At 42.9% G+C, this 26,608-nt stretch overlaps 1 protein-coding gene across 1 annotated transcript in view; it reads right to left on the reverse strand.

Annotated features, from left to right (window-relative positions):
• Positions 1 to 10,723: 10,723 nt before the first annotated feature.
• NLGN1 (neuroligin 1) overlaps positions 10,724 to 26,608 on the reverse strand; it is a 498,686-nt gene continuing 482,801 nt past the window's right edge. The window contains exon 5 of the mRNA XM_086944382.1: positions 10,724 to 13,332. Within this exon, the coding sequence (XP_086800508.1) occupies positions 12,507 to 13,332 (826 nt within the window). The 3' untranslated portion in view covers positions 10,724 to 12,506. The remainder of the gene's footprint in view (positions 13,333 to 26,608) is intronic.

Raw genomic sequence — 26,608 nt, forward strand, 5'->3', positions numbered from 1 at the left:
ACATCCACATGAATGTGAGAACAAACATTCTTCTTCAATCTGGCTTTATAGAAGAAAATGTTTGAGAAAAGATGCGAAATGAAATAAAGTATCAGGCCACTGATGCAATGTAGTGCCAAATTACACCTTCCACAGATGACAACCTTAAAATTATACATTCAGGCCATACCTAGTTTTGTGTAATTTAATCTCAAACAGAAGACTAATTAAATGATTTACAGAGTAAATGTTCAAAACTGCTAATTCCTCTTTGATCCTTACTGATGATCACCATCTCAGTTAGGTTAAGCTTGCTCCTTTATACTGTGCCTGCCAAGCTTTGCCAGGGTAGAACTGCTAGTGGTTGAGGAGAATTGGTCTGTTCTTTGCAAGACCTAGGATAAAGAGAGTAACTATCTTGAGATAGGCAATATTTATGTTTAACCTTTAAGTCTTAAACAATATGATGATGTTGCATGGTGGACAATCAAAGTGTAATGTCTTACTATCTAAATAAGGTATCTATGAAGTACTTTTCCTTAACATCTTTGATAATAGTACAACAAGTGAGGGGAGTGTGGACCTTCGATGGAGTATGGGACTGTATAGTTGCTGCTAGGGAATGGATATGTACTGCCTTCACCAGGAATCAAGCAGCAGTGGTGACAGCATACAATATATTGACTAGTAGGAGTGAACAGGTTTGTTTTATTTTGTGTCACTGCAGTGAGTCCTCCTGCTCACTCTTTTTCAAAGTTCTGCTGTTGTGTGTTCAACTCGCCTTCAGCCTAAATTGGTTTGCTGTAAAGTGCTGTGCAGCGCAGGAGTAGTGTATCTGCACTGGATTCATGTGTGCCTGTGAAGGGTACATTAAAGGGATAATGCAGTACTGAGCAGTGAGTGCATGAGTTGGGTGTATGTATGTCCATGAGTGATACAATACATGGAGGATGTAGTGCTGTGCAGACCGTGCATATAAATGCATGTACTGGATGTGTGTGTGCTTATGAGTGGTTCAGTACATAAAGGATGCAGTGTGGTGCAGTGCATGCATGTTAAATACATGTGCTGGATGCATGTGTGCCTATGATGGGTACAGTACATAAAGGATACAGTGCTGTGCAGTGTCCGTATGCTGTATATATGGACTAGGTGTATGTATGCCTGAGGATGGTACATTACATGGAGAGCCCTGAGCTCCATTTTGGGAGACTCAGGTCTGCATGATGAAACATGGAAAGGAGATGGAGAAATTCCCCCAAGACAGATTTGTGTAATGCTGCATTCCAGTAAGCTGGGTGAGACAGACTCTTGTCAGGGGAGAACCTGGTCCCCCTGTACACTTAAAATCGTGCTTTTTAATTAAGTGAGCGTTCACAAGGACGGGGTCTAGGCTCATCTCAGAAATCAAATCGGGCTGAAAAGAGATTCCTAAAGAGTAGAGCTGTGGCCATGGGCTAATCGTATGAAACACATATCACTGTGGCTGACATCCAGTGTCAGCTCTAGCCACTCCCATTGTTTGTGTTGTGTGGCTATCAGTTGTGGGCTCATCCTGCACTGACAGACTGCTTTTCAGAAGAAAAGAGAGGAGAGGAATGTACACTTTAAAAGAAGCAGACCCTCAACATAACACCTCTAAGACTCAGACTCTAAATCACATTTGTGGACTGGAAATGGACTACAAGAAGGGGTGTTTGGGACCCTAAAGAGTTTTGCCTGTAGTTAGACCTGGTGTCCAAGGCCTGCTATTTGCCCTGCTGGGTGAGAGGAACTCACCCAGGGAATCTAAGAACACTTTTCCTGGAGCCTGGAGCACCAGTGGCCACTGCTTGTCAAGACCAGAGGGCCCTGTGAAGAAGAGGAAAGTGTTGTAAGGAGTGAGGTCCATTTGGAGGCCAGTTGAGTAGGCTGCCTTTGTGAGGTGTGAGGAGATGGCTGCTGTACCAATTGGGGAATTTCCTGTGTGCAGCACACAGTCAGCGACCCACTGTATGCCAGAGGAGGGCTGCCATGAATTGAGCCATGTGTCATGGTCTACAAATCGGGCTGGTGGCGTACGTAGTGCCAAGTCAGCGAGGCGAGACCCCAATGAAAAGACTGCTGTGTGGTAAGGGCCGCTGCATTCTGTCCTGAGAGGCTTCTGCCAAGGACTTCACTATGCTGATCGGGCAGGAGCTGAGTACTGTAAGGATATGATGACCCCGTATGCCAGAGGGGGTAACAGGGAGCATCAAGAACTGCAACCTGGCCTGCCATCACTGCTGGAGAAGTGAGAACCCCATGGGAGCACCTGCGCAGCATCACCCAGACAAAAAATCCACATCAGGATTATTGCAATGACTTACAGAGGAGACAGTTGAAACACCTACCCTGTAGGAGGAACCGTTAAGGACCTCTTTGTGAGAGCGGCAGCATGGGAGGAAATCTGCGCCTGCTGAGTGGAGCCCACTGGGACCACATACGGTGAACTCACCTGAACTCAGATGCTGCCCATGGTCAGGGTGGGCTCAGTTACCCCAGACTCTTCACACCTACTGGTGAGGGTAAGACTGATTTTGGGCTTGTCGGCTCTGGGTGAAGTTACTGCTAGTTAGCACTGCAGCCCTGCATACTATTGATTTTTAATTATAGTCAAAGTGGACTATTGAGACTCGGAGTACTAGTGAGACATACCCTGAATCTTATCATTAGAAAATGGGGAATAACCATTATTGCTAGAGCTAGGAGGAAATGGGACAGGAAATCACCAAAGAAACACGAGAGCCCTGACCTCAGTTGGTACTGTGAGATTGTTTGCAAATGTCGTATTTTTCCTTTGCATTGGTAATTTTAAAGATAATTTGTATCCTATCGCAAATTTTGCCTATGTATTTAAATAACTCCAACAACTGATCACAATAATGCACTACACAGCACAAAATGTTTACTTTATGGAAATATTTTTTCTTCACTTTCTGCTTTGAATAAGGAAAGGTGCTCCCAAAACCCTGTATTTGGAATTTAAAATATAGATGAAAATTGCTAGAGCAACTAGCTAGATAGTCTAGAAATCTTTAAACAGTATTATAAGTGCTTTCCACCTGGCTCTCTAGCTATTGATGTCCAGGTAATTCTCCAACAGTTTCTCCTTACATGGTTTTACCAACCCAGATTTTGAATCTCATTGGCCGTCAACACTGCATGATTTAATTAATTAATGTGATCACATTCGTCTGCACTACAATGTGGCCAGTCTAGATAGAATTCCCTTGAGCTTTATAACTGTTGGGAGTATCCCACAATTATTCATCACCAACACACGTACCAGAGCAAGCATGCTTTGATTTTAGAATATCACCAAGGAATTCATTAAAATAAATGTAGCACTGAACCTCTGTGCCTCTTAGAACCAATGACTTTACTGAGCACTGATGTTAATTATTCTAATGTATATTTCCATCTCTTTCTAGTTTCACCATGGCAATAGAGGTTTATCGTAGGGCAGGACAGAAGTCAATGCAACAATAACTGTATCACTTATGGCCTGGGGGGTAAATCAGTGTTTTTCTTATCATGGACACTAAGAAAGCTTCTCACCACAGTGCGGGTTGATTACTCTTGGAAGTCATAAGCAAGCTGGAAATACCTGCCACATTTATCAACTTGGTATGGACAATGTACCAGTCTTCTGAACCCATGTGTCTGTTAATGTCTAATGATCTACTACATTTTTCATACTCTGTGCTTTGTATTTTGATCCTTTTTCTGGTACTTCCTCTTCAATTACCTATGGCGCCCTCAATACAATGTTGTAAATACAGCCCAAATGATCAGCATTTGTGAAGGAATAGCACATTTATACTACCAGCCCAATTGTAGTTTATTGGTGAAATAGAGTGTTTCATATAAAAATGTCTGTAATTCAAAGCAGATGAAGCACACAATTTTCTTGATGGCGATAACCAACTACAAGATACATAGTTTGCAAACAACATCAGCTAATTGGTAATTATACTTACTGTTGGACCTGGCACCAGTAGCGTGGATCACCCTTCCATTTTTTGCTGTTGCCTCCTGTGTTTTTGCTGAGTTTGGACTATGTTTTGCTGATCTAGATGTTATGTTATGTTATGTTAAATAACATTTATTGAGCGCACGTACGCCCGTAGGCTTCATGGCGCTATTGGAAGATTTGCAGAGATATAACACAACAAAAGAAAAGACCGAATTAACTATGGATAAGCTTGCCTAAAAAGCCAAGTTTTAAAGGCTTGTCTAAAAGCCAGGATGTCTTCATGGAGTCTCAGTGTCAGTGGCAGAGAGTTCCACAGGGAGGCAGCTAGAAAGTGAAAATCTAGATGCTTTGGGCACTTTGCCACTGCTGTTCAGTGCCAAAGTGCAAGTGCTTCCTTTGTAAATTGTTGTTATGGATTAGTGATTCCATGATTGGCATATTTGATTTACTTGTCAGACCGAAGTATAGTGCACTGTGTGTGCCCAGGGCCTGTAAATCAAATGCTGCTAGTGGGCTGCAGCACTGATTGTGCCACCCACGGAAGCAGCCTGTAAAATATAACTCTGGCCTGCCATTGCAGAGTCTGTGTGCAGTCTGGGACTGTCATGTCGACTTGGCAAGTGCACACACTTGCCAGTCCCTAAACCTTCCATTTTCTACATATTTGTCACCCCTAAGGTAGGCCCAAGGTACCCCTGTTGACAGGGTGCATTATATGTGAAAGTTAGGACATGCCCTGATTTGTGTGGATGTCCTGATAGTGAACTACTGCCAATTTCATTTTTCACTATTGCAGGGCTACCTGTTCCCATTGGACATTATGGGGAGTGTGTTTATAACATCTTATAAACATAACTGGCCCTGGGAACAAGGTAGAAAAATAAAGTTTAGTATGCCAGAACTCAGAATGTTAAAATGCATCTTTTAGTGAGGGTTTACATTCTGTGTTTGAAAATAACACTTTTAGAAAGTAGGTATTTTCTTGCCCAACGATCCAGTGTGCCTCTGCTAGGTTTGTGTATTACATGTCTAGATTTCGGATGACAGGGGCTGGAGAGGGACAGCAACTCCAGAAGCCCAATGAGTCAGGGCTGGGCTGAAAAGACCTGGGCTGCATTTAGAGTAGGGGGAGGACATTTCCTTTTACCTGAATGGGCCTGGTCTGCATTCAACAACACTGTCTCCACCTCCTGTTCGGAAACTGCACCAGTGAGGACAGAACTGGTTTTGGCTGGGTACAGACACTCTCTGCAGGAGAACTAAGGCTTTTGGTACATAAAAAGAGGGGTCCAGACATTTAGATCACTAGTGGGAAATCAAGAGGAACCTTTGCCGAGGAGAAGAGCCGGATAACCTGGCCCACTGCTGTTTGTTGTCTGGGGTTGGCCTGCAGTGGCTGCTTGCTGCCAAGGAAAGGAGAAAAGGACTTTTGCTGTTTGCTTTGTCACTTGCTTGAAGAAGAATCTCCAAAGGCTTAAAACTGAGCTTGTCTCCTGTTCTGAAGTATAAGGGACACAAGGACTTCCCCACCGCTCCCCTGAATTTCCTTGCTGGGAATTGTACTGGATCGACGCATCGCATAGAGGTGCCAAGACTGTCGCATTGTTGGGGGCCGCAGTAGGAAACAGACGCATCAACTCCTCACACAGTGAGAAATCAACACATCGCCTCCTCTCCGGCAAGGAATCGGCGCATCACCTTCCCGGCGCTGCAGTAAGGAACAGACGCATCACCTCCCCCAGAGCAAGGAATCAACTCATCACGTTCCATGACTGTAAGGAACAGGTGCATCGCCTTATCTGCAGCCATTTTGTTTTCTTTTCATGACGCATCCAAGGTACTTTATGAGAAAAGTTTTGCATCTGCAATTTGCTTTGAACTGAACTATTTCTACCATTTGAAAGTCATATTTTTATTACTGTTTTGTGGATTTTTGTCACTTGGTCTTGTTTTGGTGTAGATAACAATGACTTATTTTTCTAAACTGGTGTGGTGTCCATTTGTAGTGTTTTCACTGTGTTACTGTATGTGTTTACACATGCTTTACACACTGCCTCTGAGATAAGGCAGTGCAAAGATACCAAAGGGGTGAGCAGGGGTTATTTTAGTAGTGTAGCCCTCTTACCTTGACTAGATGCAAGGGTCCCTATTTGGACAAAGGTACCTACCTCTGCCAACTACAGACCCCCATTTCTAACACTTACTAACAAACACACACAGTTGGTCTGAATGCATTTTTACCTAGTGTTCAAGGAATTTGTAAATGTTTAGGACAAGGGGAGCATCTAATTTTGTCAACTAGGGTGAACCCTAGAAAAAGCGTTAGCCCTTTCTGGGTCCATCAGATGTTCTGTGCACTTCAAATTTGTAGCTGGCTTATTTTTACTAAACCCAAACTGTATTCATTCCCATCACAGGATGCCCAACTGGGCAGTTGGCTTTTCCAACTCTCACTTGCTTGGGGTGGTTGAACGCAGCCCAATTTTCACTTCTATTCGTATTATGGTCTTGAACATAGGATGCTCCTCCTCAGTCATCAAGCCTGAGACAATCCCTCATTGGCTTACACTCTTCATGAAAAACATTGCTTCTGTTATGACTTACTTATCCCCTTACCATCAAATATAGATTAGCTTCACGTTAGTGCATGATATTGTTGCATATTTCGGGATATGTTACGGTATTTTAAAATTGCAAAATGTTTTTATTTTAATACTGTCTGTAAGAACCATTGCTGTATGCTTTTTTTCCAGTTTTAAAGAATTTAAACTCTTGTGTCACACTTACTTGCAAGCTATTTCCTGGCTTCATAATGGAGAACCACGTAATATACTAACTTGGAGTCCCTTGGCAGCAATGATTTTAATTTGACACTGTTGGCGTTATTTTCTCCCCCTAGTAGATCATGGTCAGAAGAATTTGATCCTCTGGTTGAACTATTTTTTTTAGATCAGTATATTTGACTTCCATCACTTACCTTCATCTTTTATCAAGGATGGGACCAGTGACTGATAATCAAATTGACTCATTTTAAACTCACAGAATACACTAGACATGAATGCATTGATATCTAGATATTGAGAGTGTAACACCACTAAAACACTCTAGAAAACTTCTACATCACCTAGGTCCTACATAGACCTGTTTGCTGCAGCAGACGTGTCAGGAAACCCAGGTCATGCTTTCCTGGTTGGTAGGCGTTAGCGACCGGGAACAAGGCGACCCAAATAGCTGGGATTCAATTTGCACACTTACATATTAGTGCACTGGATCGCCTGCAGAGATCTCGTCACACTGCCGGCCGCTTCCAGAACTGCTCCGTATCTCCAAACGGCCCAGCCAGTGGGGCCGCGTGCAAGGCCAGGCTGCGCACTCCGACCCCCTCCCTCAGGCTCACCCGAGAACCCTGTTGTCTCAGGGCCTCTTAGGGCTGCATCAGGCCCTGCAGCGCACCAGCCCGATGAGGTTATTATGGGCACTGATCAAATCCGCGGGCGGCTTGTTCCACGGCCGCCCGTCCACGCTATCTGCACCCGCTCGGCACCTTAGCCACCGGTTTTGAAGGCATCTGGTGGAGTAATGCTGATGATGGCTCCGGAGTTTCAGAGTCAGGCGGCTATCTTGATCGCTTGCTCGGCCACACCTGTTTGAGCCAAAAATCCCAGAATGCTAACATGCATTAGTCAAATATGCAGTCTGGCTGGGGTGTCACACATGACTTGTCCACCTCCACCTATGACATACACATTATAATGTACATAGTGGTTTTATGACTTATTTACTTCTCTCACATACTGACATTGATTGGATATCAGGCTTCCTTGCTCTGGTGCGGATGATTTCCTGTGCTGTCAATCCCTCATGGATCAGATGTAAATTCTCTACTACATGTCACAAGGGCTCCTATCCGTCTTCTAAGGTGGTTGGCAGTCATTTACTTGGAAAGTGGTAGAGGGCTTCACAGATGTCTTTGTTGGTGGGTATCAGAGATTACCACATGATGATTATGACAGATGCAAATGACAAAACTTAGCAATTCCTTTAATTGAAATATATATGTGACATAACATACAGATATTTTAGAAACGTCAGCGCTGGACTTAAGGCACTGTAAGTTAGTGATCTTGCATAAGCACTTTCGAATTGATGCACTGTTCTAAGACAGTTGTTAAACTACCTCAAAGTACATAAAGGAGGTATTTGTGAAATTTATCTCACTAGAAGGGCAAAGCTGATGTCCTTTACAAGAGTATCAAAATATCATTCAAAGTGTGTACAATGAAGCACTGGGATGTCACTTATAAACCCTCAGAAGATGAAAAAATGTATAAGCAATCTCAAAGCTTTGCAGTTGTATGGATCCTGCTTTCAAAGACGGTTCAGTGTGTGGGTTTTTTTGCACCTCTTGGTGGTCATTGTGAAAGACAGCATACTTCGAAAGAATTACATTGATCCAATATTTGAGCTGTGAGATACTCAAATGTCAAGGTAACCTAAAAATTCTAACCTAAAATGGTAGAAAAATCAAAATATCCTAGGTAAACTGTCTTGAATGTTAGTATTGGGAAGCTTGATATCAACGTATAATATTTATATATAGTTGAGAGTTGCATTCATCATAAAGGCCCTGATGTATGGTACTGGCAGGGTTTAAACTCTGCACACCTAATTATCGTTATCACCCCACCAGTCGCATGCAATTATAAGTGAATCCCCAGGTGATGGGTAATAACTAAGCAGCTCTAGTAATAAAGGGTGGTACTTCAGATTATATTCCCTTTTCTGATGGGTTTAAAGCACATATTTCCCACCTGCTATAATCAGGTGGTAAATGTGTGCGGGGCTTCTATGTGAGGCAGGGATGGAGTAAGGATGGTAAGGAATGTTCGGGAGTAAATAGGATGGTTAGGTCTGGCAGGGGGAGCACTGGGTGCCTCCTTCATGTCAGGTACAAAAGTTAGGGTGGAGCTAGCGATGAGACGTGGCTGTTATTGCAGTCGATGTCTCCTGCAATTTAACTGGTTAGGCTTATCGACTAGTAAAATCAGGTCCCCCTTCCTGCAAATAAACAATCATTTAAAGAAAATGCAGCTTTGCAACTTCTATGTGTGCTGCATTAACCTTCCAGCTTCCTGCACATAAACAATCTTCCCCTCAACACAAGCACCCTTGCACCATGGTGCAAGGGTGCCTGCATTGGCGCTAGGCAGCTACATATAGTGCCAGTGCAGGAGGGAGCACAGTGTTGCACCATATTCTTGTAAATATGGTGCAGCCCTGCATTTCTAAAGTGACAAAGCATGTTGTTATCCTTCTTGACTTAATGACATGCTTTGCAATTTTCTCATAAATATGCCCCATAGTATGTTACTTAGGTTTTGGAAAACTGACTGAGCAACATTTAGATGCTGCCCTGTAGATAACATTAGTAATTTCCCATAAAAGAGCATTGCAGTCAGTGCATTCTGAACAGTGTTTCAATATATCTGTGGTAATCGACAAGATGGTATGTAGACAGAATATCGAGATGGAAAAGCCGATTTACACAAATCTTGAATTGGAAATATCGTGGCACAGAACTATCGACAGCAAGAATATCGTTGTCAAGAATATCAACTTTAAGGTAAGAAATATTGGGCCCGATGTAGGTAAATGGCATTTACCGATTCATAAATACCAAATTTTACCGATTCGATGTTTACAAATCGGTAAATGCTATGTAGGTATTTTTACCGATTTTTTTACCAAATCTGTAACATTCGGTAATTACCAAATTGGTATTTACCGATTTGGTAAGTGCCATTGATTCCTACGGGCCTTGGGGCCCATAGGAACCAATGTCAATTACCGAATTGGTAAATACCGATTCGGTAAAATTACCAAATTTACAAGGGGGACAGGGTGTCACTTTGACACCCTGTTGCACCCCTGATTCAGGCTTGTGTGCCATGTGACAAACATACATGCCCTCAGGGCACACATACATGCCCTCAGGGCATGTATGTGTGTCACATGGCACAGGTGTACATGCACAGATGTGCATGTACACAGGAATTCGTTATTTACCATGCAATAGTATTACATGGTAAATAACGAATTCTTATGGGGCCTGTGGCACTGTTTGCAGTGCCACCTACATCTGAAATTACAGAATCGGTAAATTTACCGATTCTGTATTTTACCAAATCAGAAAATTTACTGAATCGGTAAATTTACCGATTCTGTAAAATAAAGGCCCCCTACATTTCAATACTCAAATACCGGTCGGTAACGGGCGAAATCTGCCGTTACCGACCGCTATTCGGTCTCCTACATCTAGCCCATTGTCTTTAAAAGTATTGGTCATTAATATTGCTTGCAAAAATATTGTTGCTGTGAAAAGCATACAAGGGTGTGTGTGTTGGGGGCATACCCCACAATCCTAGAAAATCATTACCCCGATGTCAAAGAAAATTGAAATCAACATGATGACATGTAAAAATATGCAATCTCTAACTAATAGGGATTTCTGTATAGTGTTTAATGTAAAACATTACACTAAGATCTAGAGTTCATAAATATGTTAAGTGGTTCAAAATGCTGTGAATGTTGGTTCTTGGTTGTTAACATTCTTCCATATAGTTGTGTATATTTGTGATTATTTGGGAGCTGTAGCACATCTTGGCAATTTTGGATCTTATACAGAAACTTAATTTTACAATATAAATCACTAAAAATGACACACGCGATAACCATTTTGGCTCCTTTAATGAGCAAAGATCATGTATTCTAGCAGTGGAATAATACTTTTTGTCCAGATTATCTTTATTCACTTAGCGGCCAGTTGTCTTGCCCAGAAGTACAAAGTATTTATTTCCATCAAGTAGTATACAATTGATTGTGTGTAATAAGCTTTCATTCTTGAAAAAGAGTAACTGAAAAGAAATGTTTCTGTTACTGCAGTTAGTTTGTCAGAGAAAGTTCTTCGCATTATCTTACAAACTATCAAAATTGCTAGTAGTCTGAAAAAAATGTAAAAAAAATCACATAACTGTAGTCAAATAGAAATATAGTACAGGTAAGAGAGAAAGTAATTTTCAGGGATGTGCTCTTAATCCACCTCAATTCTTTTTATATAAATGTACATCTGATTACATATACAAACATTTTGAAAGGACTGTGAGATATACATTTACTGGTAAACAACAGGAGAATGAAGAATTGTTGGTGATTTTAGAACATTCATTTAAAATCACACAAATATATAAGACCTTATTTTAACGTTTCCAGTTGTTGGCACTCTTTTTTTGTTGTGTAGCCTCTGTATCTACATATGTATATATCTCATCACTGGAGTCAAGTGATTTCAAAGTCAATGCTGGCAACAATATGTAGTTTGCAAGGAGAAATACATTTTGACCAAGATACTGTTTAAAATGTTTTTGACATGCAGAATGAGTGAAAGTAAAATATTCGGATCTGTAATCAGAGTTGGTTGCATCAGCCAGGGAAGAGGGGGGCATCTTTGTAAATACTGTTGCAAGTAAATCTTTGGACACACTTGACCTAATACCAAAAGTAACTAATATCATTGTAACTAAACCACAGCAAAGTATAGTTCCTTCAACACAATTTCCATTAACGTTTTAAGTCTACAAATGATTTCAGTGGGCCAAAGAAACACAATTCAGAATTCAGAACTATTTTTCTCTGGGATTCCGATTAGTGATATTTCACCACTACACCTATGATCACAAACCACCAGCAACTAGTTCTTTTACCATTGAAGCTATTGTGAACAAAATTACTTCTGCCCCATACAAATTATCTTTCAGATTTGCCAATTGATAATGTAAGCTTCTCTTCAAAACTCCAATGGGAGGAGAAGATTTTATTTTATTACGGCTCTTAATTAGCAGCACAGCCACCAAGCATATAAATTATCATGCACTTCGTGCTAAAATATCCAGTTTGTTTCACCCCATCAACTTACACGCACAGCACTTGTGTGATAATGTTGTATCTGCGTGCCTGTAACCTCTTTATCTTGCTGGTAGACCTCAGCATAGGGCCTCTACTAAGACCTTGACAGCATTGGTGCTTTGTGTACTTATATTCAAATATGTAAATATGATCTACACAATAAAACAGTTAAAAAATGGTGTAATTTATTTGACATTCCATTGGTGTGTCTCTTGTGCATATTTATAGAATTTTGTTTAAAATTTGTAGCCAAAGTTCTTTCCTGTTTGTGTTGCACATGCCTAATTTTGTAACGTAACTTAAAACTTCAAAAAATGAACTCTTGAATATGAATGAAAAGTATCATTCAGAGCAATTGCTTCAAGCAACTGTAATGTGTTCCTTTTGAATCCATTTGTGTCTGTACAATATTTTTTCAAAACTTTCAAAGTTCTTGATATGTATATGCACATAATAGTTCTTCATATTTAAATAGTGCGAGTCTCATAGGGTAAATACCAAGAAATACTCAGTAAAGTCACCTGTGGTAATTCATCAAAAATATAGTCTGTAGTTGCTTCTTGTCTGGCTATACCCTGGTCGTTGAATGTGAATGGGGGTGCGGGTGAGGATGTGGATGGGGCAAGGTATTATTTTGTCCTCCAGTAAAAGTATTGAATGTGTGTATCGGCTGAATTCCGGGTATAGTGCTAGGAATCATTGTGATGGTGTTAGGGGTCATCAATGGGATGTCATCTGGTGACCTTCTCATAGCTAGGGTGTAGTCTGGGGGGCAGGCGGTCCGAAGCACCACCTCATGTGGATGGATTGATTCACATTCATGATCCAAATCTGTGTGCTTCATTTGGAGGGACATTATTTCCTCTTCTTGTGCATGAGCAATATCATTGGTCGTGGTGCGCTGGGGACTACACCTCCTGTGAACGTCATGTCTCCTCTTGTCTTTCTTGTAGTATAGTGCTGCAAATGCCAGAATGTTCAGGAACAGCAATGATGCTCCTACAGCAATAGTAACACTCAACTCTGTTGAATAATCCCGCTGATCAACTGAAAATGGACTCGGTTCTTGCTTGTCATCCTGTTTAACTGTGGGAAAGGCTGATGTAACTGGCACTGGATGCTTTCGCGTAGGCCGAAAAGTAATATCCATTGATGGCACTTTTGTTGTTGTTGAGGTATACTGAGATATATCATTTAGGTTGTGCAGATGAGGCACTAGTTCTAACCATAAATTTACTTTGTTGGCCCGATAATGTTCTTTCACGCGTGGTTTTAATCCAATGTGAAGATACAGTTGATCCTTTTGATTATACCTGGTCCATGCCACTTCTTCAAAACGATTTGGCTTTGTGTGGATGAATTTTGTATCTTGAGGAACTGGTTGATTTGGGTCCCTGCAAAAATAATGAGAAATATTTACATTAACCAGAATGGTATTGACTCTCCATTATATGTGCTTTCTAATAGACTTTTTTTTGACACCTTTTCAACATTATTCAAATTTTTTAATATTGATAAAAAAATCGAAGTTATTTGTATATACTCTACAGAAGATTGTACTTGGAAACATTACAACACATGTAGAAAACATGTGTTACATCTGTGAATATTCGTAATTGAGGTTCAGTTTATCTCTACCCTTAAATCCAGAAGCAAAGTAATTTAGGGAAGCCTGTTGTTTTGTTGCGGGAGGTCAATTTGAAAAAGGGACCGATAATAAATAATATAGTGCTAGAGAAGCCATATTGAATGTAGATATAAAAAGAACATAAGGTCTAATATTGCAAATATTTATGTATATTTTATATTGTTTCTCTCACAATCAGACTCCTCACAGAACATCATCAGTTTTAAACTATAACACCTCAAACAATAAATTAAAAATATAGTAATATGTCCGTTCCAACATCATAATGATTTGAGTAATCTTGCTATTCCACGCACACTCCATGGTACTGATTTTATAGGCCCTGTTGTTCCCTCAATACACATTTACAAAGAAGGGAAATGTCTTATCGGGACTTATAACTAGGAATCTTACATTATAAACATGACAAACTGATGAAAAGCCTTACATTGTAAATATAAATGTTATTCAAATATGTTTAGTATATTTTTATTAAAAAAAGGGGTAATATAGTGTAAGCATGTAATTAGATATAAGCGCAATAACCTTTGACCCAAAGAATGTGTTTTTTAATTTCAACCTTGTCTTGGCCATTAACAGTTTAAGTACTCATCCTTTAAACTGCATTCAAACAGCAGTCTGTGTTCTAAAACTAATGTTTCAAAAATTAAGTACAGCCACAACAGACCTAGAACACTCCAAACGGGTTTCATGCAAAGAACCTAACATTTTAGATTAAAGAGTCTTTCCTCAAGCTTTCTTTATTGAATTTTTATAAGGCAAATATCCATACATTGACAGTATTACAGGTATAGGATACCATGGATATACATTGTAAGTGGTATTGCACAACACAGTTTCAGCCACTGAATGGTCTCCTAGATACAAACATAGTATTTCAGTGATCAATTCATTCTACAACAAAATTCAATTCATTGTTGCCCAATAAGATACCCCCATCCCCAAATATCTCAAACACAAATACATGAATGGTGATTTGAAAGCTGCATGCTACATATATGGAACAAAGCTAACTAGTAGCAGGGGGGGCTTTGGGGCGGAGTATCGGGTATGGATGGGCCAGTCAACAGCTCCCTGCAGCTTTAAATCTGAAAGAGGTGGAGCGCTTGAGAATGAGTGGGTCATGTAAAGTATGGCAGGCCGGGCCAGAGGAACCGCACTAATGGGCCCCAGATATATTTGAAGTTTTTGTTATTGTTCAAAAGAATATCCGCCATCCTTTCCATAGTTATGGCTTCCCAAAGTCACGCATGCCACTGGGATATCGAGGGGCTTTCTGTCTTCTTCCATGAAGCCGCCAAGGCCATCTTAGTTGCTCTGAGACAAACCCACAGAATCGACCGATCGCCAGAGGGTTGGTGTTTAAGGGAGGAACATCCATTACCAAGTGGGCATTACAACGCAATGCCTTTACATTGCGGGTATTAGAATGCAAGTCGTTACAACGACTTCCTCGGGATGGCGCTCTAACCTAAGGAATAGTATGACTATTCCAACACCTTCCCTACTATACGTAGACTGGTGTTGGAATAGTAAATCATACTATTCCTAAGTCCAGCGCACTCCAGCGCAAGTCGTTGCAATGACTTGCGTTGTAAAAACTGCGATGTAACATACCTCAATCATTTTGATCACGTTGTAACGTCACATATTCGCTTAAGGGTCTCATCCTACAGTCCAAAAAGGGAAAATCCCAGTGTAGGTGGGAGCGGATACCCCAAAATATCCTTGATCTGGGCTAGCATTTGAGACCAAAAAGGTTGAAGGGCCGGGGAAAATCCACAATATAATTTGAAAATCCTCAAGTAACCTGCATCCCCTTTTACAGGGATCAGACATGTTTGGATACATTTTTTAAAGTTTGGAAAGATACAGATACCAGTCTAATGCAGTTTATAATGTGCTTTCCTCTTCCTAACAGAATGAATAAATCAGAGAATATCTCTCCATAGTTTCCGCATTTTCTCATCAGCGATCGTCTCCTCAAGTGTTTGTTCCCAAAAAGCTATATGGCAAGGCTTAGATGTAGAGGTGGAGGTTAGCAATAGTGAATAGAAGAAGAAAATGTAACCCCTGGACTCACCCACCTGTCGTACAAATTTCTCTATGGGGAGAGTTTCCTAGGGGCCGCAGACTCCAGCTTCAGGTGAAGTGCCAAATATTTTAGTTGTGTATCATCTCTGGAACTTGGGAGAGAAAAATCCTGCTGAGTGTTTTCGAATATGAGGATGTACCATCCATGAAATAGATCAGATATGGTAAGGCAACCCCATTTCCTCCAGAGGTAGAAAGGGACGGGTGTAAGCACAGGTGTAAATGCTGGGTTAAAGTGTATAGTGGTAAAGGGTGAGAAGAAAGTAGCCTACTCAGTGGATCAGTACACTGCATACCACACCTTAAGGGTTGTCTTAGTGGGTGCATTAAGATTGGCATTAGGGGGCAATCTGACTTCTGCTTCTATTGAATATCCCCTAGGTATGGGCCCATTCCAGCTCTGTCTATGTGTAGCTAGTGTTTGCCCGATTCTCGTAGGGATCATTCTGAAATCACCTGCAATTGGGCAGATACATAGAAAAGTTGGAAGCCAGGTGGAGCCAGTCTGTCAGCATCTTTTGGGAATGTAAGCAATTTATAGGTAAGATCCTGCCAAATGAATTGGCTTACCAGAGAGTAAAGAGCAGGGGAGAAGTCACGCTCCAGCTCAATGAGGAGCCCTTGGAAAAGGTACAGCAGCCAAGCTAATACAGTTATTTTTATTGCATTGATGTACATGGGCGCCCAGCCCTTAAAATCTGCCTTAAGTTGTTGTAGGAACAGAGGATAATTTGCTCTGTAAAGGTCAGCCACTCTGGGGGTGCTCTTGATGTCCAGGTAGGTGAGGTCTATTTAGCCCAGTGTAAAGGGGTGGAATTAACTAGTGCCTCCTTCTTGAGGGTGCACAGAGTCAGGTTAAGAAGGAATGACCTATGTAGGTGAATGTAAAATCCTGCCACCCTCTCATATGATTTCAGTACAAGTTGCAGGGCGGCCAGAAATGTCTGAATGGATGTTAGTGAAAGCAATACGTCATCTGCGAACGTTGAGATTTTATGTTCTACAGATCCAAATGGGAGGCCTTGAATGGGTTGTATGGCTTGCACCTTGCCAGCTAGGGGGTCAATTCTGAGGGTAAATAAAAGTGAGGATAATGAACACCCTGTCTTGTGACTTGCTCTAGAATGAAGAAATCTGAGCCCACCCTATTTACCAGTACCTGCAACTGCATATTGGCGTAATTGGCTTATACTATGGGTATACACTGTTCACTACAGACACAACTGCAAAGGGTATGGGAGAAGGACTGCCAATGCACCTGAAATGAACTCTATTTTGGCATCCGTTGCCAGAGGTACTGCCGGAATGCTTTTTTTAGGAGCTTTTCTGAACCGGTGGACCACCCTCAATTGACATGTGCTTCCTACCCTAAAAACAAACCAGGACTGATCCAGATGTATCAGTTCTGGTATTATTTCTTCCAATGTATTGTCCAATGTCTTGTAAAGTTTGGCATCTTGGTTCAGTAATGCAATGGACCTGAAGCACATAGGTGAAGATCCTTCCCAAGTTTTGGGATGACCGAAATCAGTGTCTCACCCATTGTACGCATCACCCTGCGAGTATCGGTTATGTCATTAACAAGAGTAGTCAAATAAGGCATCAGATTGGAGTTAGAGGTGTTGTAAACTTGGGCTGTGAACCCATCTTACCCCCGTGATTTGTGAACCTTAAGGAAGCCAATGGCTGCCTTAACTCCATAATATCTAATTAGACTCCCCATAAACTAATTTTAGTCAGCAATCACCTGAGAAAGTTTTACTCAAGTCAGATAGTCCAGCTGTGCAGTGTCTTAAGGAGGCTTAGAAGAACAGAGATGTATGTAAAAATCACGAAAGCTCCCACTTTAACTACCTCCTAAGTAGCTATCTCTTCAGTCTACAAATTAATCTGACCAGTGTATTCCTTGTCATGTTTGGCCCTGAGTTGCTGCTCTAGATTAGATCCCATTTTCTTTCCCTTAGTTGTATATATTGCCTGCAGCTTCCCAGTAGTACCATGGATTTCTGTTGTAGTGACACATTCGGGGAGCCCTTATAATCCTACTCGGCCAATTGAAGTTCAGCTTCAATGGCTAGTCAGTCCTGAGATTTCTGTTTAACCCCTTAAGTGCTGCCTCGGTGCATTGGCCGACGGCAGCACTACCTCCCCAGTGCTGCGCACGACCATTGGACGTCCATTCAGCACTAGTTCCAATGGACAGCGCAGCACTGGGGAGAGATGTTTAATAGCATCTATGAGGTTAATTAGGGTAGACAACAACAAGGTACATTTCCCCCTTAAAGGCGTCCCATGTGGTGGAAGCCATAGTATCTCTAAGATCGTTCATTTGAAAGAACTCCTTTCTGGTTTTCTGAAGTTTGTTGTGAAAAAGGAGTTCCCTAGCAGGAGACCCCAGAAAAAATCACCAGCGAAATTAGGGCAAATGTCCATCCCACTCTAGTGTAAGCTCTACAGGGGCAGAGAGTGTGACAGGGTACAATCTGGTCTCCATGATAGAATATTCTAAAGATTTACTTATGAAGGTATAGTCAAGTCAAGAGGATATGCCGTTGAAGTGTGAGAAGAATGTATAGTCCCAGGTCATAGGGTGAGTGGTCCTTCAAGCATCTATTAGACCTACATCCATGATGGCCTGTTTCAGGGGTTTAAGAAAACTCCTAGCATGGGATCCAGGTCAATGTGAGCTATCTAACACTGGATCCCACATAAGATAAAAAATTCCCATCATAATGACCTCCCCTTCTGCAAACCCCCTAAGGACTATAAACAACTATAGGGGCATAATCCGCAGATATTGTACAAATCCGACCAACAATGGTTCCTTTAAGCAACACTAGTCTTCCTCTTTGTCAGACTTAGACCCCACTGGTTTAAACATTTAAAGAGAAATGGAATATTAGAGCCACCCTATTGTGCTTAGTTGGAGCAACAGCTCTGTAGATCATGGGACATGCCTTGTGGCAAAGTCTCTGATTGTCACCACGCTTGAGATGTGTTTCTCGTAAAGCTGCTATATCAAGTATCTTGTCTTGGCTGGAGTATTTAGACCTTTGATATTCCATATCACGGTAGTTAAGACCGCAGTATCTCCTTATAAACATGCTCCCCTAATAGTCGTAGACTGGACACTGACTGTAGTCTCCTTCTGCCCCTGCACCGAACACATAAGGAATGTAACATCACTCCAAAATCTCCCTTGCCCCTCTCACTGCCTCCCACCCAGGGCAAAGTAATGTTCTCATATAACACAAACAAGAACAACAGAAAGATAACACTCGGGAACCTACTTCCCCAACAAAAATGAGTTTTAACTTAAGGTTTCATAGGATCAGGCATTTAGGTAATTCTACCGTTTGCATCTCAAGTTTAAGGCATGCTGGTGTTAAATAGTCAATTGTACCATGTAGATAAGTGTTAGAAATAGGGGTCTCTATTTGACAGTGGTATGCACTCTGCCCAAGTAGGGAACCTTCCTTCTAGTCAGGGTAAGGGAGTTAAACACCCAAGATAACCCCTGCTCCAACCCCTTGGTAGCTTGGCATGAGCAGGCAGGCCTATCTCGGAGGCAATGAGTAAAGCATTTGAACATAGACACACAGTAGAAATACTACAACTGGACACCACACTAATTTGTAAGCATAAACAATCTTTATCTACACCAAACAAAACCAAAATGACAAATATCCAACATACAGAACTCAAGATATCACTTTTTAATGGGTTTAAATTCTGTCCATAGACCTGTATGGATGCATTGATTGAGCACAAAGTACCTTTGGTGCATCAAAATCCAAAGTGAAAAACAGCTGCAGAGGACGGAAGCATCAGAAAACACAGCAATATGCCGATTCTGGAGTCCCACGGGAATGGAGGAGTCAGTTCTGTGGCACGCAAGAGAAGTGTTGCATCAATTCCTTACTGCGAGGAGAAGCAATGTCTCAAAATCCAAAAGCAGTTCCTTTCTGAAGGGCAATGTACTGGGACTTTTGCCGCACAAGTGTGATGCGAGGAAAGTCAGGATGTGCTGGGGTTGATGCGGCTGCAGCAAAACAGGCGCTGCGTCAATTCTTCTAGCAGCGGACCAGGATGCATTGATTCTTTCAGCCATACAGCAGGGCCTGCGTCGGAGTCAGACAGGAGGTATCTGAAGTTAGAGACATAGTGTTCTGGACTCAAAATGCAGCAGTGCTTCTGGTCGCAAATAGGCGCTGTGTCTATTTTTCAGCCGCACCACAGCAATGCATTGGTTTTTCATTCGCAATGGAACTTTACAGAGAAAAAAGTCTCTGGAAGGTCAATGCAAGGATTCTTTGTCTTTAAAGCAGCCAAACCAAGGGCCCAGAACTGGAATTTGGACTACTTGGCACGTCAGAACATCCAGCAAAGGAGTTCAGGGGGGGCTGCAAATGGTGTCTTTGATGGACTTGAAACTTCTCAAGCACACACAAGCCCTGGGAAAATCTTCTCAAGCAGGGAACCAAAGCAAAGTCCAGTACTCGTCCTCTCCAAGACAGAAGCAGAACCTCTTGGCGAACCCAGCAAAGCAACACAGCACAGGGGCAGTACTCCTCCTGACAGCTCTTCATCTCTTCCTCTTTGCGTCTCCTCTTGCTCCTGAAGTTTTCTAAAAGTCTGGGGTTACAGGTCCAATACTTATACCCCTTTTGACCTTTGAAGTAGGCATACTTGAAAGGATAGTCTTTGCACTGCACAGATCCTGCCTTGCCATGTCCTGGCTCCAAAAACACTACAGGGGAGTGGAGACAGCATTGTGAGAGGCCAGGCACAGCCATATTCAGGTGTCAGTGACAACTCCTCCCATCGCTATTGCTCGGTGTTGTGCAATCTGGATATGCAGGGCACACTTCAGCTTCCCTTAAGTGACTGCCTAGAGTGAATGCACTAACAGCCCAGCTGTCAGTCTAAACCAGACACTGATTTCACAGGCTGACAGAGGCACATGACGGTAAAGCAAGAAAATACCCACTTTCTAAAAGTGGCATTTCAAACACACAACTTAAAAAAACCTTTACTAAAAGATGTATTTTTAAATCCTGAGCTCAGGGAGATCAAACTTTAAATCTGTAGCTCTTCCCAACTGAAAGTTACACTTGTACGATGTTGCAAGGCAGCTCCAATGATACCTGATGGGAGAGCTAGTTCTTACAATAGTGAAAAACAAAATTGGCAGTCTTCCGCTATCAAGACATGTAAAACACATTAGTACATGTCCTATATTTCACATACACTGCACCCTGCCCACAGGGATATCTAGGGTCTACCTTAGGCTAGGTGTGCCTTATTCAAAGTGAAAGGGATGATTTGGGTGCCAAGTCAACATGGCAGTTTAAACCTGCACTCACAGACACTGCAATGACAGGTCAGAAACATGTTTACAGGGCTACTCATCTGGGTGTCACAACCAGAGCTGCAAGTCCACAAGTAGCAATTGATTTACAGGCCCTGGGCTCCCACTGTGGAATGTACTAGGGACTTACCAGTACATTAAATATGGCAATCATGGATAACCAATCATAATCATAATTTACACAGGGGGCACTTGAACTTTAGCACTGCTCAGCAGTGGTAAAGTGCCCAGACTACACAAGCCAGCAAAAACGTCCATCTTACAGTCAAAAGTGCAGGAGGTAGAGGCAAAAAGAATGGGGAAACCATGCAAAGGATGCCAGGTTTAATGGTAAGCACCTACCATCATATATCTTAGAGGTCTGTCCCTAGAGGTCGGCACAAAACTGCAGGGAAGTACATGATGGTAACTTCACTCACAAGTTTGCCGGTCTGGTAAGGCCTTTCAACAAGACAAGCATCATTTGTGTATTATAACTAGTTCTCGCGGAGATCGCAGGAAATGGTGTATAAGTTCCGCTGTGCCATGCCAGCTTTAGGCCCTAAATTTCCCTTAATGCTTTGGCCATCACTGGGATTGGCATTACCCCTTGTCTGCTCCACTTGCATTGCACGTAGCTGGTCTGTACGCGTCACCTTCGGATACTTGGTGCTCAGGGGATGACACTTCCAAGGTCTGTGAATTGATGGGTCTTTTTCTGATAATTGAAGGAGAGGTCAAACATTTAAGTCCATCTGTATTTGATGTGTTCATGGTTGAGCTTGTCTGTGAAAGCTTAAATTGTAGTAGTCGGACCAGTGTAGCAGGAGTGATATCGTAAAATAGTGAACACCTGGTGCCTTGGAATTTCCGCTTTACGAGCAGCTTGTAATATCGAGTCCTTCACTTTAAAAGAAAGGAGTTTCGTCAATACATTCTAGGGCTGTCTTCCCCCTCCAGACGTCAGTGGACCCACTCTGTAAACTTGGTCCAATTTAACCTTTGTTCGGTCGTCACCCAGGAGCAAAAAGAACATGCGCACAACAAAGGCCTCTAGATCAGGACCCTCTGCCCCCTTCTCCAAATTCCAAATTCTGATGTTGCCTCGTCATGAACAATTTTCCAGGTTTTTGCATTTCTACAGGGTGTCTTGTAATTGGGTCCTAAGTAGGTCCGAGGTGTTCTCTATCTAGCCAACTCAGTGTTCCAGTCCTTGACCCTTAGTGTCGAGATCCAGGGTGCAGGTGTCCACTGAGTCAACATCTTGTTGTAAGCCAGTGATTTTGGAGTTGATATCAGACTTGGGAGCCTCAAAAGAGAGATCCGCCTTCAATTCTTCTCATAGCTCCCTTTTGAAGTCTTGGAGGGAGGAAAGTAGGTCTTCTTTGATTAGTGCCATAGAGTCACCTTGGGAGATGGAGGAGAGTGAGTCTCTGGCCTTCACTGGTGTAAAGTAGCTTGGTACCCTGTTGAATTATGCCTTTTGTTCTGGGGCATAAAGGATGTAGATGGGCACAAAATAGTGGTCCCTGGGGAGAGTAATGCCAGAGAACGGCTCTCCAGAGGTCATTTTGAGGTAGCAGATCGCCGTACTCTCCACAGCTACCAAGGCCCCAGGGAAGAGGGAATTGTTGGGTGGTCAGATCCCAGAGGCAAATTTGAATCTTGTAGGGTTCAAGGTATCCTCTACACATCTCCCACCATCATAGCTAACAATATTATGAGGTGTGGGCCCAGGCATGAGTAATGCAGTGGTAATCTTCTAAGTAGCAGGGAGGGTGACCATGGTCCTCCTCATTGATATCCCCTCCATAGCAGACCAGGCTCCAGTCTTCAACCCTGAAGTTAACCCCTTGCTCAGGAGAGGTGATGCGTCTGCAGTGACAAAATCACCTGGCGCTGTGGGCCCAGTGATAATAGGTGCACAAAAAATCAGGGGATCTTCGCATTCACCCAATCACAAGTGTTAGCTCATGTTGTTTCTGCCATGGTCCAAGATGCAGTGGCCGGGCCCGAGTATTCCATCTATGCAGAAGGTGGTACACTGCGGGCATGCTGCTGAAATGAGCACAAATCGCTCTGCCACAGATCTGCCCTGTGGCGCCGTCACCATATTAGGGTCAGGCAACCATGTATGCATCTACCTCCTAGGCCATTCCCATAGGCCTTTTAGTCCTCAGCTTACCACCATCAACCCAATAGGCAGGGTCTTTGTGTCAGGTCAGTAACTTGCAGGCTCTTTATTGTCCACCAGGTGAATCACCTACTCTAAGCAGCTGATCCTGTCTCAGTCGATGAGTGTCACAGGCTGAAGTTGGCATTGCTGTTTGTCTGATCAATGTTAGTGCTTGTAAAGTGGCCCCCACGGTGCAGCCAACATCCTTACCAGTGAGGCATGTTGAATTGGAGCTATTTGAGGGGATAAGGTGCATTCACCTCGATTTAGTGATGAATTCAGCTGAGCACTGGTGGATTACTGCCACTTGGCCTTGATGGTTGGCCATACCCCCTCTTGTCTTATTTTTTTATTGTCTAAAGAGACATTCTAGAAACATTTTCTAACCATCCATTGTCAAATGTTCCCTTAGTTTCAAAACATTGTAACATGTGTGTTTTAAGTTCAATACAGTATTGTTCAAGCAGCTCACTGTTAGTTCAAAAGGGCCAGACGCATAAGGGATAATGTGGTCAACACCAGACCCAAACACACAAAGAGCACACCACCAACAGTTTTGAATGCCTGGGGACTACCAAACATCACAGGCCACTACAAGTGCAGAAATTGCAGTGTGTGCCACCTCACCACGAATACAAAAACTCTGTCCCTGGAACCAGAGAAAACGGGGACTCGCCGAGCACACACCAATTGCAATAGCACCAATGCGGTGTATCGAATAGAGTGCCCCTGCAACCTGCAGTACATAAGGATGACGAGCAGGAAAAGATTACAACGTATATGTGAGCACAGAAGCACAATTAAGTGCAAAAAATCCATAACCTAGCTCACAGAACATTTTCTAACATCCAACCATACCCCCAATGACCTGAGCTGGACTGTCATTGAACAGATAAGTACTGGGGAAAGACTACAACAAAGACTTTTCGAAAAGGAACAACAGTGGATTTATAGTCTTTCCACACTTAGGGGTTTATTAGGATGGCAGGCGGGCTTTCGGTAATGTGGACCGCTCCCCTACAGGGCGGGGGTCCCGATTTTGGCATTAGGATGCGCCCGCCACACAGACGGGCGCATCCTGTATATTTACCACTGCGGCGGGCGGAGCTGAAATCTCCGCTCGCCGCAATGGTAAAAATGAATGTTGTGCATTTCAAAGCACAATTTGACAGGCACCGTGCGGTGCCTGCCATGTTGCACTTTGAAATGCGGGGGGGGTACCATAGGTACCCCCCCTTGTGCACCCCCCAAGCCCCGGACTCCCAGGGGGTCCGCAAGGGGCAAAAAGCATTTGAAAATGCCCATAGTAATATGGCGGGCGGTGTCTCACAGACACTGCCACCATGTAACTCATTGTCCACCCCGGGCGCAAAGCCAACCGGGGGGGAAAACAGGCGGGCGGTGTTTGACACCGCCGCGGTCCCTCCCGCCATCCAAATATGGTGGGGGGAATTGGCCAGTGGATGACGGGTGGATTTCCTCCGCCAGGCTGCCGGTGGCCACCGCCAGACATCATAATGACCCCCATAGACTGGGTCTCAATGATAATATTCCCTGGAATTCAGTTCTCCCAAGATAAAAACCTGCTAGACCTACATCGGTTTGGTCACTCTACAGGGGAAAATGCAGAACTGGATTCTTGGGTATGAATGGTTGTGCAGGCCTGGTCCCCCTCTTTTTACTTCTTTCTCTGCAGTAGACATGAATGCTTGGACACCTTGGTATGACTGGCATCATGGCGTCAGTAACACGCCCACACAGGGACCGAGTGAAGTACGTTGTATGATCTGGCACAGATGCATGAACTTCTTACCCCCCTATCTGGAGCATTCTTTTAATTCTAATTTAATGTTTTCTCTGTATGCTGGGTACATACAAGCACATATGTGCTCCTGAAAATCTCTGGTGTATGCACAGTATCACCGTCATAATTTTCCTTGTGATTATGCCTCTTTTGCATGCTCAGAACAATCCCTGTTTTATGCATCCACTCCATAACCTGATGTTTAGCGTGATCCCGTAAGCAGCGCGAGAACCTTGACGTCACGGATGCCACGCGCGGTCCCCATAGCAACCATGTCCCACGTGACATGGGCGGCCCGCATACTCGGAAACATTTCACTTTAAACTCACGGTGCCGGGCGGCATATAATATCCACGGGGTTCCCGACACAGACCGCTCAGGTTTACCGCCTCTGTGCTAACTACCTCAAGTAAGTGCGCATACCGCGACCTGCCATACCCTAGAATCAGCCCACGACGCCAATTTCAGGGGTTGAAAATTTCCTGATTTCCCCATACCATTTAGATCTTGGACTGCACCACGGCAGGTCCGGAACCCATGAAACCCGTAATTCGAGCGCTTTAAGTAAGGAAGCTTACATAAGCATCTTTTCACTCCTTTGAGCATGTAACCCTGTCTTAGTAACTATGTGTTCTGTATGTCACGTGTGTGTTCTGAATATTTAGTACGCTATGTTTTAAACTCATCACAATCCCGTGTATGAATTTGTTGATACCGCACGTTTTTTAATACACGTAGCCTTGCTACTACTCACTTACCGTGACACAATAGGAGTGTGTGTGATTACTCCACTTCTACTTTCCAAGGACCGATGTCTAACAACAGGCACGCTAGCCTGAGAGAACTACAAGCATGTATGACTGAAAAAATTACAACAGGATTACGCATAAACACGCCATTGCGGAACGGTACGGCTGCCTTCTGTTTCACATTATTCAGCACGTTTGACTGGGAAGAGTCTTGAGTCATAGCTGATACCATGAGAGCTTTGTCACAAGGTGCAAAGAGAATGCAAGTATAACATCTACTCGCAATGTTTACTTGATTCTCACAGAAAAACAACCCCACACCCCCCTTTCCTTTATTTCTTTACAGGTTTTTTTTCCAGATTCAAGGAGAAGAACACTTTTTGATCGAATCACATTTTGTGATTTATACACCAAGGAATCTAGGGTAGGGTACACCTTAGGGCGTGTACACCACCCAGATCCCGCCATCCTGGTCCTGAGGAAAACCTCACAATTACACATAGGTTGAAACATGTAGACCATTTTAACTTTTTTATCTTAGCACACGTCTTTATTTGACACCAACAGCCTACCTAACCAGGCAAAGGTGTCTCATTGTTTTTAACATTGTCCAATCACTCCGGAATAACATCCAAGAGTGGGTAGCATTGGGCAATATTTAAACACACTCACTTACAGTTAATTGCACATATAAAATTACAGAAACCAGCTCCACTGTAGTCAGGTGTCGCAGCACACCCAGATGGCATTCGGCTGTCTGGGTGGGACCCCGATGATGAAGCATGTCACCAACTAGGTTGGTGAGTGAGGGGTCTTCTAAGGACAAAGGTTGTCCCTGATTAGGGGTAC

This window comes from Lissotriton vulgaris, chromosome 11 (genome assembly GCF_964263255.1).
Source record: "Lissotriton vulgaris chromosome 11, aLisVul1.2, whole genome shotgun sequence".
Lineage (NCBI taxonomy): Eukaryota > Metazoa > Chordata > Amphibia > Caudata > Salamandridae > Lissotriton > Lissotriton vulgaris.